The 19171-nt window shown below is 36.0% G+C and overlaps 1 protein-coding gene across 3 annotated transcripts in view; it reads left to right on the top strand.

Annotated features, from left to right (window-relative positions):
• Positions 1-19171, top strand: part of LOC145673400 (uncharacterized) — a 537699-nt gene that overhangs the window by 158727 nt on the left and 359801 nt on the right. For 2 of the 3 annotated variants that reach the window (XM_081743061.1, XM_081743062.1), the window contains exon 7: positions 2263-2472. The exons of the other annotated variant lie outside the window; for it this stretch is intronic. In XM_081743061.1, the coding sequence (XP_081599187.1) occupies positions 2263-2472 (210 nt within the window). The remainder of the gene's footprint in view (positions 1-2262; positions 2473-19171) is intronic. 3 annotated transcript variants of the gene reach the window in all.

Genomic DNA, 19171 nt, shown 5'->3' with positions numbered 1-19171 from the left:
GGTTGGTTCAATGCATTTAAGGGTACGACCTTTAGAGATGATTACTTTAATGTTGCGACAAAGAGAAGGACTATATCCATAAATAATTCTTTTTCTGAGTATTAAATTTGTAAATTATTGCAATTTAGATTTCTTTCTTTCTCATTTTTACAATTGCAATACTTTCTTCCGTACTGTTGACACTTGGAAGTTAAAACACGATGGACATGGACGAGCTGAGGTCCATCGGATATTAATAGATTCAAAGCGAATGTTAATGAATGCCAATTGAATGTCATTAGTTGTTAATGGTTGTTGATACATGTAAGGACACTGCCAATGAACACCTGTTGACTGTTGTTACTTGTAAATGCATAAAATGTTTCCATATCTAGTGGATGTTCGATTTTCGTCTCAAATAACAATAAACATGACATGAACCTAACACGTGTAAAGGAAATCGCGATAAGACTGCGGCACTGTAATGGAATTTACATATTTCTTCTGAACTATTGACCGATTGAATTATATATATTATTTTAATGGGGAGATGAGAGAAGCTGGGTTATTTGTCTCTATTACGATAAGATCATATGCGGGCACTATTTCCCTCTCACGGATGAAGCTGAGAATATGGTCACTAATACAACATTATATACCAAAATCTCATTAGGATTTTGAGGTAGCCATAAACGTTGTTCATTATTTTCTGAGCATTCTAGAACAGGTGCCAAATATTCAGTAGAACATGCAGTCTTTACAACACAGACTTCATAATAAACAGCATACACTAGATAGGAATACTCCACTCGAGAGAATAAGAATTACTTTATCCTGACGGCTAGTATACGACAAAGTCTGCCTACTGCCAAAAGAGGTCAGGTTTGAGATCTGGGCATCGGCGAAAATATTCTGGTCTGTGTTGCCTCTTACCTTACTTTGAACGCCGGCATGTCCCAACACCTAGCAAACAGTCACGATTCAACCCTGTTGCTATAGCTGATAGCATCTCACTATAATGATTTGGATGAGGAAATTTTTAACTGTTAAAGCACGACACTATATGCGAACGATTTTTTAATAAGCTTTGTAAGAACTGGAATACGAACTTGAAAGAGGTAGGAGAGAATAATTTAATATAGTGGATGCACAGAAAATAATTCCTTTTTAACCGTTGAATATATAGACACAGAACTATGTATGTGAAAGCTCCACTAACTCAACTTTTGAAGGTTCCATACCAAAGGGAAATATGATTATTACACACTTTTCCGTATTATTACAAAGTAAATTTTAAGTAAGAATCTTTACATAAATAATATAAGTAACGCTATTCATGTGACGGTATTTTATAAATTTTATCTCATTGATATTCATTGGTGAGGGAATTTTATTATAACTACATTTTCTTCTTGGTGTTCATATATAAAGGTACATTTAGAATACAGGTCTTTATTTTCAGAGAATGAGAAACTGCCACTTACTATAATAAATTGAACACAGAATATGCGGAGTAAAGTGAAAGAAAAAATGTTGTCCCTGAGGTTTTAAAGGGCTGTATCAGATCGCGATTTGCTACATAAAATCATTAAAATCTATGCAAACAAGAAAACAGATAGTAAGTAGTTATCATAATTAATTAGCAATCTTTTTAGCATCTCTTCTCGCGCACTATCAGCCAGGTGAAGGTATTGACATCGGACGTTTCGAATGCAGCTGTCGAATTCGTCTTCAAGGATTATAATAATACCTGAAGATGAATGAAATATCTGCATTCGCAACGTCGGATAATAATACCTTCATCTGGCAGATAGCCCACGGGGAGTAACTAAAAGCACGTAGCCAGGAAAAATTCAATTCTTTCTTCATTTGAACGTCATATTATATACTATCCGGAAATAAAGAACCTCAATGAAATCATGCATATTGTTATAGTTTGTCGGTGGTATAATGTACTAAAGAAATCATCATGAATGCTGAAAATAACTGGAAGTATTGGTTAGTTACGGTGTGCCTTTTTCTAATCAGAAAGGAATACACATTCAGTGAATATTTCGATTTCTTATACCGTGTTGTTAAGTGTTGATATATTTGTTATATCCTAAACGATTATCAGCAGCTAATCAGTTATAAAAGCAATTAATGTGAATTTTGTATAGTATGTTAAAGATTCAAAAGATACAAATCACTATTTTTTTTAGCAAAAGGGTGTATGTTTACGTAAATCAAAATAAATTTTAATCATGCTTTGAATGTTAAAATATTTTGTTCTTCGAATTTCAGATATGCTCAAGTGAAGACGATGAGAGTCCTCTTGTGTCATTGTCTGCAGGAACACTATTAGGTGAAACGTCCCTGATCATCAGCTACCCATGTAAGACAGATGTGAAGTCTGTAACTTACTCTGAAATATACGTGTTAACCAAACAGGCATACATGTGGGCTATAAGACACTTTCCAGAAGAGGGGGATCGTATTATGAATCTTGTTAAGGTAATACATGAATAAGTTCCTCACACAAGAAACGATTGTACAATACCGTGTGCTAAAATGAATGTAACTTACCTATATTTTAATAGAGTGCTCTTTCCACGGTGCCTGTTTCGAGCCAGGAAACGCCAATTTCAGGTGGTCAACATTGTACCTATTGGTTTTCTCAGTATTCTATATCGTTTCACTTTTATGTTTCATCACTATCCACTTGTATGCAATATCAGTCTCATTTTACCTTCGAATAATAATTGTAGAACATTAAATACGCCATTTCATTTTAATGTGTTTAACATCTCTAATGGCAGAGTATATTCAAATATGGAGGGGTCTTAGGCACAGTCTCACTAATACACGACTAACCGCCTATTTTTTTTTAAAAAAAAATCCATGTGCTTTTACACAAAGACACAGTTAAAAATGTATTATTTCTTCCAACTGACGTCTTTATATGAAAAATAAGTTTTAACATTCTTGTATGTTCAGGTAGTGATAGACTTTCATTCCGCAAAATTTTAATTGAAAAGTAAAATTATTCAAAATCTATGTAGTGGTTTAACTATCACTCACAATAAGTACATATTTGGAAATGTAAAAAATTGTTTTTAATAAAACTATAATAAATGAAAAACATTCGTGGTATGAATAGTCAGGTGCTTGTACAAAGGGAGTATAAAAATCAATTCCAAGTTTATTTCAGTGATTGTTTTGAAGGAGGCTAAACACATGAAACACATTTGTTACTTGCCCATTATTTGTTGGGAAATAATTACAGGAAATTTAGTGACATTTTATGTGGGCCAGAGTTTATTTCTGAAGTTACTAAGCATCGGATCAGATCTTGGATACTTCTGACATAATATTCGGTTCTTGTCTAATACATTCTTGTTGTTAAAATGATACATTAGATTAATTAACAGGATTTTAGATCCCTTCATGATTATCTTTTAACATACATGTCTTGAAGCATACCAAATCAGGTTTAATTTTAGATGTGTATTTAGTATTTATAATTAACTTTTGAGGTTCGAACTTACATAAACATGTGTTCTCCTTAATGTATGAAGTTAAATGTATGTAAGAAGCTGGGGAAAATTGGTTACGTACAAGTAGAGACCAGAAAGTTATTACTCTTTCCCTTATAGAGATGTCCCAGCAATATACAAACTTCCATTGGGATAGGTCGGTACTTTTCTAATATGTGTGGTGTGCGTGGGTTTTCTCGGGGTTCTCCCGTTCCCTACCACTCTTTTCATCACATAATTTCATCCATTACTCATCATCACCGTTTCCTTTATCCTAACCGGCATAACTGTGGGATGTACAACTAAAATATTTCATTTCATTTCATTTCTAATATGTGTGCCAATTTGTGTATGTACACGTCCTATTAAATTGACGTTACAGTCAGAATTCTAGGCTGCGTCAGAAAGACGTGTGAATCCAATACCAAGCTGTGATTGTGTTCCTTCGTCTTCGAGGAAAATCGGCACTAACAATACATGAAAATATGCCAAGAATGTATTATGAAGAATACCCATCTTATCGCGCAGTTGTAAAACTATGGAGAAGACAGTTTAAATGTGGCCTCGTAAGCTTAAATGATGACCCAAGAGTATGTCGTTTCTCGATGGCTGGACTGAAGCGTAGTGTTTAAAGTTGAACAGGTAGTGCTTGGAGAAAGACGTGTGGCTATTAATTGTTTAGATAGGGAGATTAACATATTAGGTGATCAGTTCATACCATACTACATGACATTCTGTACATGAATAAAGTGACAGAAAGTGTGTTCCCTGAGAGTTGACGTTTACGCGAAATACTAGCGTGTGCAATATGCAATGTGAAGAAATTTTCAAAACACACACGATTGCAAGGATGCCTTTGGAAACAGAATAATGTCTATGAATTAGTACATTTAGGTTGTGGAAGTGAGACGTTTACTCGCAGACTCTATGGTGTTAGTGTTGCTCTCTCTGGTGAGCTTTTGTTGCTATTTGGGTTTCTCTATCTTGAAGAAACCAATTTCCAGAAATATTTATATATGTGGAGGCGCCTAAGTAAAATAGTCTTACGCATAAACTCAATGAAAACGAAAATACTTGTAAATTTATTTTAAACCTTACAGTTACTAGTCTATCAGGAAACTGCAATTAGAAACACGCTCGTTTGAGTCTAGCCCTCGGTCTAGTGGCTAGAACACGCGTCTTTTGATGTAGGGGTTTCAAGTTTGACTCCTGATGGGAGAACATTCAAATCTGAATCTATTATGGTCAACCTTAAACTGTAGATTCGTCTCGCATAGTTAATACTGGTAAATTCAAAAAAAAAAAAAAAAAAAAACATACCTTATTAAACATGAGAAATTTTGCACCAAGCAGGAAACTAGAAATATAGATACTGAGTTTTGTTTAAAATCTCAATTACCTTACTCATAATAAGATAATAATACTCTCTCGGTAGACTATGTATTACCTCTATGTTTCTATATCAGTATGGAAGTAGGTATGTATCATGTGTATTTGATCATGAAATGGATTAGAGTTTGTTAAATCAACTTCAATGAAAGTTTAATGGATATTTCCAATGTTATCTCGTAATCGTTATATTGCACCCATAAACATTATTTGACTTCGTGAAACTACTACTATCTTTACAAGATTAATAAAAGGATGAAAAACTTGCCTTTTGCATTGATTGGAAATAAAAATGTGTAAGATAATGCTAGAGTTGACATTGGATGACTGGATAGTTGACCTTGAAACTCAGTGAAACTAGGTACGTTCCAACGTTATTCCCAAAATAAATTCAACCAAACAGGAAGAATTTTTGTCGCTGGCTGTATTTAGAATCTTATAGGTGTTGGTATGCCTGCATTTGTGAATGAGTAAAAACAAGAAAATGGGCTACTCAAACCGGAAGTGGAGGTTAATGTTGGCGCGAGCTGGGATCGAACCAGGGATCTCAAGCACCGGAGGGGAAAGCTCTACAACTGATATTCACATTTTTCGGTAAATTTTGCAGTAAGCTTTTACTCGTTTCCATTGTCTTCAACATAGGTCTGTTGTTTCGTATTTTGATCGTGTTGCTATTGTCTCTGCATTCAATATAGTTTTGAGGTAATTTCCAGTCGTAGCAATTGCTCGACATTGTTAACACACATCTGGCTTCCTCTGCTTTTTTCATAATAACTGTTGATATATTCATCAAAATACCTATTTGATGCACAACGTTGACGGTGTCAAATGTCTCAGTATATAATGATGGCGAGCTGCGGTGTATTTTAAATAATTTAGCAACCGCCTCTATTATTACTGAAGTAAGTGTGCCAACTTTCAGAGTATGTACATAGTAGTGTGACAAGCCTAGATTCATTGGACAGCTTATAGTTGATAGTAGTACATGTACAAAATGGTTGGATTTCTTACAATTAGACGTACATTATTCCACTGTGAAGATGAATGAATTTCCTGTTAAACTCCGCTACATTTTACAATTTTGTTTCGATAAAAGGCACAAATATTTTATAGACCCGTGAAGAAAACTGTTTTATTTTTAAGCAAACATGTTATTAACAGCAACATTCTAAAGATGATTCAGTCGCTTTCGTTTTGAAATTTTGATGTTAATTCAGTGGATGACCAATCGTACAAGTGAATGACATTCTCACAAAAATCGAGTGAGGCAGTATCGATACGGACAATGACCTAAACATCCATCACCAAACCTCGACTCAAATATCCATCATTTTGAAAAAGATGGCTATATAAACGCTTGAGGTTGGGGTGCTATATAATGTGACTCAAATGAATTACTCGATCCAATTTGCATCTACCAATCTCTACTGAAACGTAATGAACTAGAGTTATTTTTGAACCGGTTGATAACAAGTGATAAAATATGGATAACCCTTGAAGGAAAATAATCGTGGTTGAAGTGAGTAGTAGGTCTACAATCCGTGACAAAACTTATACAGAAGATTATGCTGTGCGTTTGATTAGATTGGAACGACATCGTGGATCACAAGCTGTTGTTTCTAGACAGAACGATAAATTTGAATCTGTACTGCACACAATTTGCAGCCCGAGTGCACCTAGTAATAAAAAAGAACCGTCATGAACTGGTGAACGGAAAGAGTCTACACAACGCTGACAACGTCAGACCTTATACATCTTTAAACTAAGATATTTAAGCAGAAACTGAGGGAACTTTACTGGAACGTTTGAACACATGCACCATTTAGCACGGACCCGGCACTCTCAGACTACTATTTGTTTTGACGTATTCAATACTTCTTGAAAGAAATTTCATCTAGATTCAGAACAGACATGTGAAAATTAAGTGTCACAATTTTTGACCAGAAGCCACAGAATTTCTATACTAAATAGCATATGGTGTTTTGTCTGATAAATTGCAGAAAGATCATCGAACAACATTGTCATTAAGTTGCTTTAGAATGTTGTTTAAAATCACTACAGATGTGATCCTAATTTTGACCCAAAAAGCTCAAACAATTTTTGGCAATCTGGTATATGATGATAGTATTATTTTGTATCTGTATGTTATTTGTATTCTTTATTCCATTAATGTTAATACCCGTGTCTAGTATTAAATAATGCAGCATTCTTATACTGATACTTTGCTAGTAAAAATCATAATAGGCTTAAATCCGTATTAATTTGCATCAATACAACATAAAATTTGAGTTTTAGTTGCTGATGCTCGATATCGAATACCCGTTCTGCGATATTTTCAGTTAAAGAAATTTGCATATTGGTATCATACATTCTTCACTAAATTGTACGCAGGCTCATAACCATTACTCCTTAACGTATAATTTGCATTGCTATGTGTTCGGTGAATTTTGTGTATATCGACAAGGAATGAGGGCCAACGTATTGAGATAGTTGTAGATTTGGAGAAAAGTTGTAGTTGATGTTTAAAATTTTAGCAGGTTTTGCCATCTTGTATATACAGGGTGACTGGTAATTCGATGCATTCCTTTCAAGGGGATATTCTACAAGTACATTGGAACATTTTTACCTCTATGAACCGTGGGTCGCAGTCTGAGTAATTTGCACGTCTCTGATTTCTTTGAAATTTGCCGGCTAACAAGAGGTGCGCCAGAAAGTTTTACCCTGGCCCACTCTTACATGAAATTTTAAAAGTGTACTCCTGTATACCTATGTACGTCATGTGGTAATGTGAATCCCGTAACTCTGTACCGTTGCTATGTTATGGGTTCGACGTGAAGTAAGGTGTAATGGTCTTAATCCATTACGGCGCCTTAGAAAGCAGCGTGGAAACATCGCAGAAGTACTTGCCTCTAGGAAATGACTACATGGTAGATAAGTGGTACGAAGAAGATGGTGTACGGTCAAGAGAAATCACGAACTATGATGAATTTCATAGCGAGGGTCGTGCATTTGTCTGGCCAAGATTTGAGCAGTGATAGGGTGCGTTATTTTCTAGGAGACAGACACCTTTTGCCAGCATGCCACACTTTGGGATTCCACAGAATCCTGCAACGCACGCAGCGGTGAGATATAGTATATCCTGGTAATTGTGGTACTCTTTGCCTGTAAAGCAAGTAGCAATACCCCATGCTGATCTCAAATAAACGTGATCATTACTTTGGTCGCTCAGAGTTGAATATAGACTATTTTAGTGGTGGTATGTCGGTACGCTGTCATTGGTTTGACGAGGTTTTCCCTGGTTTTCTTCACACTCACCAGGTGAAGGCCAGAGCCAGCTCCTTCCTGAAACCTAGACCCACCTATAAGACGGTTGTGACCTCGGATTTGGAGGTCCGGACCCTTCTTTGAGTCATTGTCTTCCATAAATATATAAATAAATAAATAAATAAACAGCAATCGAATGCGGAGCTTTAATAAATGAAATGTATTACTTTGTTATGACTCTCGAATGTTTACATTTTTTCTTTTGTAGGGAGCTTATAACACTAGGCTGTCATTGTAGCAATTGGTACGGCAATGATCATAATTTTATTTGGAGTTTTTAAAGCGGTGTATTCGATTGCTATTTTTTTCTTTCTTTATGTATTTATGTAAAGGAATAGCTCAAGGAAGGGTTCGAACCTCCAACTAAGGAACCACATGGATCTTAGAGGTGGGTCTAGGATCCGGAAAAGAGCTGGCAATGGCCTTCTAGAAGATATAATTGCGGTCTTTGCATAGTAAGAATGAAGAAAATCAGAAAAAAAAAACCTTGTGAAATCAATGACAGCGTGTCGACGTACCATCACCAAAGTAAGTCTGTGATCAACTCTGAGCAAGCAAAGTGATGATTTCGTTTATTTGGGATAAGCATGGCGGATTACTACTCGGTTTCCAGGCAAAGAGTACCACAATTACCAGGATATACTATACCTCACTGCTCGTGCGTTGCGTGATTCTGTAAAATTCAATGGTGTCCACCTTCTGGAAAACAAGGCACCCGTTCACTGCTCGAATCTTGACCAGACAGATGCACGACCTGGGTATGAAACCCGTCATAGTTCGCATTTTCTGTTTACAGCACACCATTTTCATTCCGCTTAACCACGCAGTCATTTTCCAGAGACAAGTACTTCTACGATGTTGCATCGCTGCTTTCTGAGGTGCAGTAATAGGTTTAGGACGATTACCACTCACTTCACGTTCGGACCTATAACACAGCAACTGAGTACAATTACGAGTGGTCTTCTCTGTCAAGAAAGTTTATGCATGTTTTCTGCGGGATAGTATCTTGACCCTTGCTGCTATGAAAATAACATACTACACATTGCCCCATATCATTTCACCAGTAGCTACCTATTTGCTCATCAGTTAAAATAGTATTCCTGAGCATCATGGCAAAAAACGTATTTGCTTTTTCGTGCATTCTACGAAAAGCAGAATGAACACAATAAAAAAGAAACAAGGAAAAAATACATTGCGATGTAAAGTACTTGGACTCTTTCGACAAATCATTCAATATAGCGCTTTCCTTGCAAGTAAGTCTTTATGGTGTAATCGGTAGCACACTGCGCTCAAGTGCATGGGGTCATCAGATCGATTCCCAACTAGGACATACTTTTTATTTGCTTTACAACAATATAAGGTTTTTTTAAAAACTATCCAGTCATTCGAGAAAAAGAAATTGTATAGAAACACAACATTTCACGTTTGTAATCACATTACCGCGAAGAAATATGATCATTTCTTGCAGTTCAAACCATAGACAATGAGTTAGCGAATAATGTTTTTCGGTCCTTTTATAAACAATATCCAGTGTATTGTCGTCGGCAGAACTCTTTGCTGTAGACTTAAAAGTCAAAAGTTTCTAAGGAAAACAGTAACCGTTTATTATTATTATTATTATTATTATTATTATTATTATTATTATTATTATTATTATTATTATTAGGATGACGAAAGAAGGAAAGAAAAAGACACATAGTTCTGCTATTGACAGAAACAGAAGAGATATACTTTGTCAGATTCCTTTTAGCTTCACACATGAACGTAATAATATTATTACACTTATGGATTGACATATATGTATATATATATATATATATATATATATATATATATATATATATATATATATATATATATATATATATATATATATATATATATATAATTTTATGAGAACATAAAATGGAGTATAAATATGTGTTAGCTGTCGCATATCTTTCAAAATTACATAAATAGAAATAACTCTCTTTCTTATAATAGAAAATGTTAAATGTTTTCTTAGAAATATGCAGAAAAAGAAAACCACATATTTCCTAAAAAGAACAAGTAGTAAAAAATTAAGAAATAAAGAAGTTGTAATTAATAAAAGAAATTTCCGAAACTCATCGGCAAATTCTAACTTCCATTTTCCTAAGCCTGGCAAACGCTCGGCGAAATTTACAGAGAGAGAGGGAATTTTATGCTTTATTAGAAATGCAACATAAATCTTTCATAATGTTACTATACATATTGCACAGCTCTAATAATAATACATATTAAACATTTTGTACATAAACAAACAAAAAAGAAAAGAAGCCGCAAAATATGCTAAGCGATCAGGCAGTTTGTGGCAGTGATTTTCTAACATGCGTTTACTAAGTGAATGAACGTTAACATACTTTCGTAGAGTAGACGGTTAAAGCACGCTCCCTGAGTATTTTGATTTTATCCACGATCATCAATTGGAATTCCATACCTTGCTCTTCAGCTTTTGGAAAAACTTGATTCTGTCAATTTCTTAAACACCAATGTTTTGTTCTAATAATGTTGCTTAGTATTATCACCCTTATTCTAGTTTATTTGAATATTTCCAAATAATACAGAATTACGTCCTTTAAATAAAGTATTAAAATTATCAAGAATTTTATAAAAGCACGAAACTTAATTTTTAGTCATTATCCTAACCGTAAGAAGAAACATAAATATTTGAAACGGTAATTAACATGTGACTAAATTTTAATGGAACATTACTAAAGTAAAACATTTACTCCGAATAGTCTCTGCAACTAATTTGTAGAAAATGGACAGAAATAATGAACATAAACTATTAGTTTTCAATTAAAAGTATAGTACCAATATTTCTAAACCCAAGTAGAATATTCACTCTTTGCTTCGTGAAAATAATAAACATTTTACAAAAATAATGATCTTTTGGCTATATCGTAAATAGTTTTGTAAATAAATAAATAAAGTACACATGTATAATTTAGTCACCGTGACTCGATAGCTGATTGCGAGGGTAAAGATATGAACATTAGTACGAACTATTACAAAGCTAGGGCCGGCAGTGGCCCAGTGAAAGCCAGTGGGTGTAGCTGAGCAACGTGAGGTATTAGACTATAGTGTTGTCAACAGCTCGAGCGGCTGGACTCACGGCTCAGTCACCACCGAGCTGAACCGAGATGTGTGCCGAGCCCACACCTCACCCTACCGAACCGGCTCGAGTTCTCGGCAAAGTTGGACCAAACCGAACCGAGCCAATGGTTCACCGCAACGGAACCACCTCGAGCCGATGGCTCACCTGAACCGAACCATTTGCTTATTCCAACCCTACTGGCTCGAGCCAATGGCTCACTTGAGTCGAGGCGAACCGAGTCGACGGCTCATCGCAACAGAACCGTCTCGAGCTGCTGGATTAGTTGAACCAAGCCCAGCCGGTTGACATCATTATTAGACTGACGATCGTAGGTTTTCGAGTCCCTCAGTAGTAGGAAGGGAAGAATTTAAATTGTCCTTGTTTCTGAACCATGTCGCTGTCGATTCTAGGAATTCTGAAACGTAATTGAAATAGAAAAGTCAGGAAGATAAAATTATGTAGAGCGGTCACTTCTGGTGCATAGAGTTCCTGGTTCGATCGCAGCTCGCGTCAAGTTAACTTTGTGATGTACACAGAGTTAGGGGGGGTTTCTCGGGGTTCTCTTGTATTCCCCAATTTGTTTATTCCAAAATTTGAGTGATTTCTCTTAACCACCGCCTCCTTTACCCTCCCGACTTAACTGTGGGACGTAAAACTTAGATTGCTTATTCTTTTTGTTGGTAGAGGTAAGTGACTGTAAGTAAAGTACTGTAAATAATCGTAAATAATTTTTTTTATCCTCAGATAAAATATTAGCTTTCAGCCCTTCCCGTTGGTCTAGCGAGTTGCACGTGCGCCTTTGGTGTATGCGGTTCCGGGTTCTATCCCCGCCATAACACAAAAATAATTTCCTTTTCATTTACTGTTATTAATTGTCGATCATTTTTAATCGGAAGTGCATAAACGTGAAACATTAAACTATATTATTCCGTTTCAGTATTGTCCAGTGATTTCATTGTCTCAATCATCAATTGTTGCGATCGTACTGTATACTACCATCTATATACAATTGGCTTGTCGCAGCTGATCCGAATTTGAATACGATCTTTTTGTGGTTGTTCAAAGATTTAATTCTTAATAATTCTTCTCTTAATTCGTCTGCTATCACTACTCCTATGGAAAGCTGTCCATCCTTTAGGCAGTTATTTGAGTGACACGATCTAACCACTAGCCTGTAACTCCAGCCTACGTGTTCTGTGTTGTGCTTAGTATAGTACTCTTAATATGAATTAAGCAATCTTTTCCTTTCTACCAAGTCTATCACACAAATAAAATATAGGTAAATGTATTTACAAACGACAAAGTTTTTACAAGTTATTCACTAAAGACGAAACTTCTATTATCCAGTTTTGATTCCTAGCAGAAGCTAGTGTTTGGCATTCAATGCACAAAGGAATCAATTTCACTTTAGGTATGACACTTCCAAGCTGTGCTATGAATAAGTACCAAAAGACTTATAGAACAGCAATGTCCATCTGTTGACAGGTATCATAGGAAAAACGGTAAAATATAAAGAGATAACGGATCTTGCAATCGATTCACCGTCCCAAGGGTAGTTTAATCTCCTCTGTTTACTCTCTGTTCAAATCGGAAGTTGTTCAACATAATCATTTCCGCTTTCAACGTTTATCTCCATAGAACAAAATGGTTATTAGATAACAACAAACGATTCAGCATTTCAAAGCAACGTATCATAACAATGGCGAACACTCTACCAGAACCGAGAATGGTTTAAATTTATTACTAATTACTTTTTCCATACCGATTTCCGTAGAGCAAAATTGGTAAGAGATGTCGAGATATACTTTTATCTAATCGATTCAGCTTCCCAACAGTACGTTCTATCTTCTCTTTAACTACCTATTCACGCCGGATGGAATTCAAATTAACGATTTCCGATTTCAATCTTTAGCATCATAGAACAAAAACAGTAAGGGATAGCGACTAATGGCTTTCTTATTTGAATTCTGTGACCAAGGAACAGATTCTATATCTGATCTTATTATTCTGTTGTAACCATTATATATAAATATCTCCATGCTTTAAGTGTAGTGGTCGACCGATGGGCAACTAGCGTCATATCGCCAAAATTGGCGGCCCGGCAGCGACGACTTTCGGTGGCCCCATTCCGTTTTGAAAATTATGTCAAGTAACAGTAGTAAATTTAAACCATTCCTGGTTTTGGTAGAGTGTTCGCCATTCGCATGGTACGTTGGTTTGAAACGTTGATTCGTTTGCAGAAAACTTCATGTTATCTAATAACAATTTGTTCTATGGAGATAAACGTTGAAACCGGAAATGATTAACTTGAACAGTTTCCGATTTGAACAGAGAGTAACAGAAGAAATAAAACCTATCCTTGGATGGTGAATCGTTTGTAAGATCCGTTATCTCTATATCTTTTTCCGTTTTTCCTATGATACCTGTCAACAGACGGACATAGCTGTTCTATAAGTCTTTTGGTACTTATTCATAGCACAGCTTGAAAGTGTCATACCTAAAATGAACCTGATTCCTTTTTGCATTGAATGCCAATTTTCAGTATAAAACACTAGCTTCTGTCAGCAATCAAAACTGGATAATAGAATTTTCTTCTGTAGTGAATGACGTGTGAAAACTTTATCGTTTCTAAATACATTTGCCTATACTTGATTTGTGTGATAGACTTCATTTAGAAAGGATACGATTGCTTTATCCGTATTAAGACTACTGTGCTAAGCACAACACAGAAAACGTAGGCACGAGCTACAACTGCACGCAGATAACTGCCTAAAGGAAAGACAGCTTCGCATAGCAATAGTGATAGCCATCGATAAAACACAAACAAGTATTAAATCTTTGAACAATCACAAAAAGACCACATTCAAATTCGGATCGCTGCGACAAGCCAATTGTATAGATGGTACTATAGTGTACGATCACAATAATTGATGAGTGAGACAACAAAATCACTGTACAATATTGAAACGGAATTATTTAGTTCAATTTTTCAAGTTTGTGCTCTTGAGATTAAAAATGATAGACAATTTATAAGAGTAAATGAAAAGGTAATTATTTTTTGTGTTCTGGAGGGAATAGAACCCCGAACCGCATACACCAAAGGTGCACGTTCAACTCGCTAGACCAACAGCAATTGTTGAATGCTAATATATTATCTGAGGATAAAAATTCCATTCACAGTTATTTACAGTACTTTACTCTCAGTCATTTACCTCTAACAACAAAAAGAATAAGCAATCTAAGTTTTATGACCCACAGTTAGGCCGAGAGGGTAAAGGAGGCGGTGGCTAAGAGAAATCAATCAAAGTTTGGAATAAACAAATTGGGGAAAACAAGAGAACCCCGAGAAACCCCACACACACGCTGTGTCCACCGCAAAGTTCACTTGGAGCGAGCTGCGATCGAACCAGGAACTCTATGCACCAGAAGTGACCGCTGTACATTTTTTAACTCCACGTGTCTTATTTCAATGCCTCTCTTATTTTCTATTTCAATGCCTTTTCAGGACTTCCAGAATTTACAGGGACATGAATTCAGAAACATTGAGGACAATTTAAATTCTTCCCTTCCTACTACAGACAGACTTGAAAACATCACGATCGTCAGTTTAATAATGTCAACCAGCTGGGCTCGGTTCAAGTGAGCCAACAGCTCGAGCCCGCCCGGTTCGGCTCAGGTAAATGAGCCATCGGCTCAAACCGGTCCCATTGCAATGAAGGGGTGCGGTGGCTCAGTGGTAGAGCGTTCACCTCTGGTGCGTGGGGTCACTGGTTCTATCCCAACTTCCGCCGTGTAGACTTTGTGGTGGACAAACACCGTGTTCGTGGATTTTCTCGGGGTTCTCCCGTTTCCTCCTACTTCTTTCGTCTAACCGGCATAACCGTTGGAACTGAGACTTAAATCTTTCACTTCAATTCATTTTCGGCTGCGATGAACCAGCGGGTCGGCTCGGCTCAGGTGAGCCATCGACTCGAGACGGTTCGTTTGCGATGAACCATCGGCTCGGTTTGGCTCGAATCAGGTGAGCCATCGGCTCGAGGTGGTTACGTTGGGGTGAAGCATTTGCTCGGTTCGGTTTGGTCCAACTTTGCCGAGAACTCGAGCCGGTTCGGTAGGGTGAGGTGTGGGCTCGGCTCACTTCTCGGTTCAGCTCGGTGGTGACTGAGCCGTGAACCCAGCCGCTCGAGTCGTTGACAACACTACAGTCCAACACCACAGGTTCCTCAGCTACACCCACTGGCTTGCACTGGGCCACTGCGGCCCCTAGCTTGATAATAATTTGTAGTAATATTCATTATCTTCACCCTGTGAATCAGCTATCGAGTGATTAAATTATACATATGTATTTTATTAATTAGTTTACTAAAATATTTACGATATAGCCAAAAGATCATTATTTTTGTAAAAAGAAGCAAAGAGTTAATATTCCACTTTGGTTTAGAACTATCGCTGCTACACTTTTAATTGACAACTAATAGTTTGTGTTCATTATTTCTGTCCATTTTCTACAAATTAGTTGCAGAGACTATTCGGAGTAAATGTTTTACTTTAGTAATGTTTCATTAAAATTTAGTCATATGTTAATTACCGTTTCAAATATTTATAAGTTGCCCCTTATGGTTAAGATAATGACTAAAAATTAAGTTTCCTCCTTTTATAAAATTCTTGAAAATTACAATACTTTATTTAAAGGACGTAATTCTGTATTATTTGGAAATATTCAAATAAACTAGAATAAGGGCGACAATACTAACAAGTAAGGTTTCCCAGGTGATACACGCCGATTTTAATCAAACTTCACAGGTTTGTAGAACAGCAAAAAATAAGCGACACGTATTTTTTTGTAGCGGCCCATATGCATATTTAGGCGGTATAATAGAGCTGTCAAATTGGAACAACAAAGCATACTTTAGCGCGAAATAACTAATAGCGCGAAAACGGGAAGAGATAGCCAAACGTTGTAAAAGAGCAAGTTGTCATGACACGATAAGCATTTCAATAACACATAGCGCTTCCACGGGGATAACACACAACATCCGCAAATGGACCAATCAGAGATGAAAAGCAGTCACAGAGCTTTATCTATTGCGCGGAATCCAAATAATGTAGGTAAGAATAAAGAATGATAAAGAATAAGTGATACGTGTTTTTTTCATTTTTGCAAGATGAGATAAAAAACTAAAATAGATGCATCGTTATCTCAATGTCAAAAGATTGGAGAACTGGGAATAAGAAGATGTGAACGCCTGTATGAGAGGCAACATGTCAATCAGTGTTGTAGAACTGGTTGCAGGCGACAGGTAGAATCCTGCTCGAGAGATAAATACCAAACATGGTTTTGTTGTTCAATGGTTTATATGTTATATCTATTAGTAGTTAGTGATTGCAAACAGTTCAATCCTCTTTATCAGTAATTTGAAAGCCACCCAGCAGTAAACGAAATCACACCCTTCCTGTAAGAATCGGCCGTATAGGATAGTAATACAAACATTGATATTGTTTTGCTAGAAGCCCCGTTGTAGGGATAAATAGGCCCCTTTGCGGGATACTAAACAACATGAATTGCATGTTCATCGGCTTTAGTTATGCCCAGTTCTTTGTCAATGACACCAGACCTGTTTTCTAGAAGTTTGTGTTCGGAATGCTACGTTTAGTTCTATCTATTAATACAACAGAGGAATAGTTTCCAATATTGACATGTGGCAAATTCAAACGCATTTCAATGGCCAAGAACAGAATTTATGTACTGTTTTCGTAAATGTATATCGAACTGTTTTGTTAGTTAGTTGTAGGACTTTTAATTTTTGTTCAATGGAACTGTTTTGTTAGTTAGTTGTAGAACTTTTCGTTTTCAGTTGACGTGCCATACTTTGTACTGTTTATATTTGTATATTTCGAAATAAATACATGTAGCCACGAATAATTTAACATCGTTTTAATACTGCTTATGCCAAGAAAGTTCTATTAGGCTTATGTCCGATTTCAATAAGAATCATTTGTATGACGAATATTTACTGCAATTGCTTATATTCGTTGCATACAATATTCGACATTACGCTAATTTCTGTTAAATAGCAGCCGGCTATGGTTCAACATATAGCATATTACCGAAAATAGTGCTTGTGTAATACTTTCATGTGTTTTGGTTTAAATGCATGTTCATATGCATGTGACTATGAATTGTCTATTTTTGTCAACCTGTTCAATTGTGTTCAACATGTTGTTTATTATCCCGCAAAGGGCCTATTTATCCCTACAATGGGGCTTGTTGCAAAACAATATCAATGTTTGTATTACTATCCTATACGGCCGATTCTTACAGGAAGTGTGTGATTTCGTTTACTGCTGGGTGGCTTTTAAATTACTGATCATGAACATTGAACTGTTCGCAATCACTAACTACTTATAGATATAACATATAAACCATTGAACAATAAGACCATGTTTGGTATTCATCTCTCGAGCAGGATTCTACCTGTCACCTGCAACCAGTTCTACAACACTGATTGACATGTTGCCTCTCATACAGGCGTTCACATCTTCTTATTCCCAGTTCTCCAATCTTTCGACATTGAGATAACGATGCATCTATTTACGTTTTTTGTCTCATCTTGCAAAAACGAAAAAGCACGTATCACTTATTCTTTATCATTCTTTATTCTTACCTACATTATTTGGATTCCGCGTAATAGATAAAGTTCTGTCACTGCTTTTCATCCCTGATTGGTCCATTTGCGGATGTTGTGTGTTATCCCCGTGGAAGCGCTATGTGTTATTGAAATGCTTATCGTGTCATGACAACTTGCTCCTTTACAATGTTTGGCTATCTCTTCTCGTTTTCGCGCTATTACCTAAAGAATGCTTAGTTGTCCCATTTTGACAGCCCTATTATACCGCCTAAATATGCATATGGGCAGCTATAAAAAAAAATACTGTCGCTTATTTTTTGCTGTTCTACAAACCTGTGAAGTTTGATTAAAATCGGCGTGTATCACCTGGGAAACCTTACTTTAAGCAACATTATTAGAACAAAACATTGCTGTTTAATTAAACATTACTGTACAGTCACATAGTACAGTAGATTCAGAATATTTACTATCAGAAATCAAACTTCACGTCCCACATAGAGCAACCAGACCCCATAATAGCATATTCCATCTCTCAGCGCAAAGGACTAATGCATTGGATGTATCGCCTGTCAGAAAAATGTGTTTATTGTATAATAAGGTGTCAGAAAAGCACCCAGAGATAGACATTTTTAGCTATAGACAGAATTTTACTCTAAATAAATAAGGTATAGATCATGTTATATGTATTTTAAAGTATTTTGCAATCGTATTATTTTGTTATCATAAGTGTATTTTAAATTATATTATCATGATGGAAAACTGTAATTAGGCATCCGCCTGTTGTTTTCTGAAATAAATAAATAAATAAATAAGAAATTGACAGAATCAAGCTTTTCTAAAAAAATAAAAAATAGAAAAGGAAGCGCAAAGTATGGGATTCAAATTGATGATCGTGGATAAAATCAAAATACTCAGAGAGCGTGCTTTAACCGTCTACTCTACGAAGGTATGGCAAAGTTCATTCTCTAAGTAAACGCATATTAGAAAATTACTTCCACAAACTGTCTGATAGGTTTGCATAATTTCCTTTTATTTGTTTGTTTACGTATAAAATTTTTAATATCTATTACAGCTGTGCAATATGTATAGTGACTAACATGATGAAAGATTTAAGTTGTGTTTCTAACAAAGCATCTAATTTTCTATATCTCTGTAAATTTCGCCGTGCATTTGCCACGCTTAGGAAAAGCGAATTTAGAATTTGGTGATGAGTTCGA

The sequence above is a fragment of the Thermobia domestica genome, chromosome 16 (genome assembly GCF_964235325.1).
Source record: "Thermobia domestica chromosome 16, izTheDome1.hap1.1, whole genome shotgun sequence".
Lineage (NCBI taxonomy): Eukaryota > Metazoa > Arthropoda > Insecta > Zygentoma > Lepismatidae > Thermobia > Thermobia domestica.
This window is presented reverse-complemented; position numbering and strand designations above follow the sequence as displayed.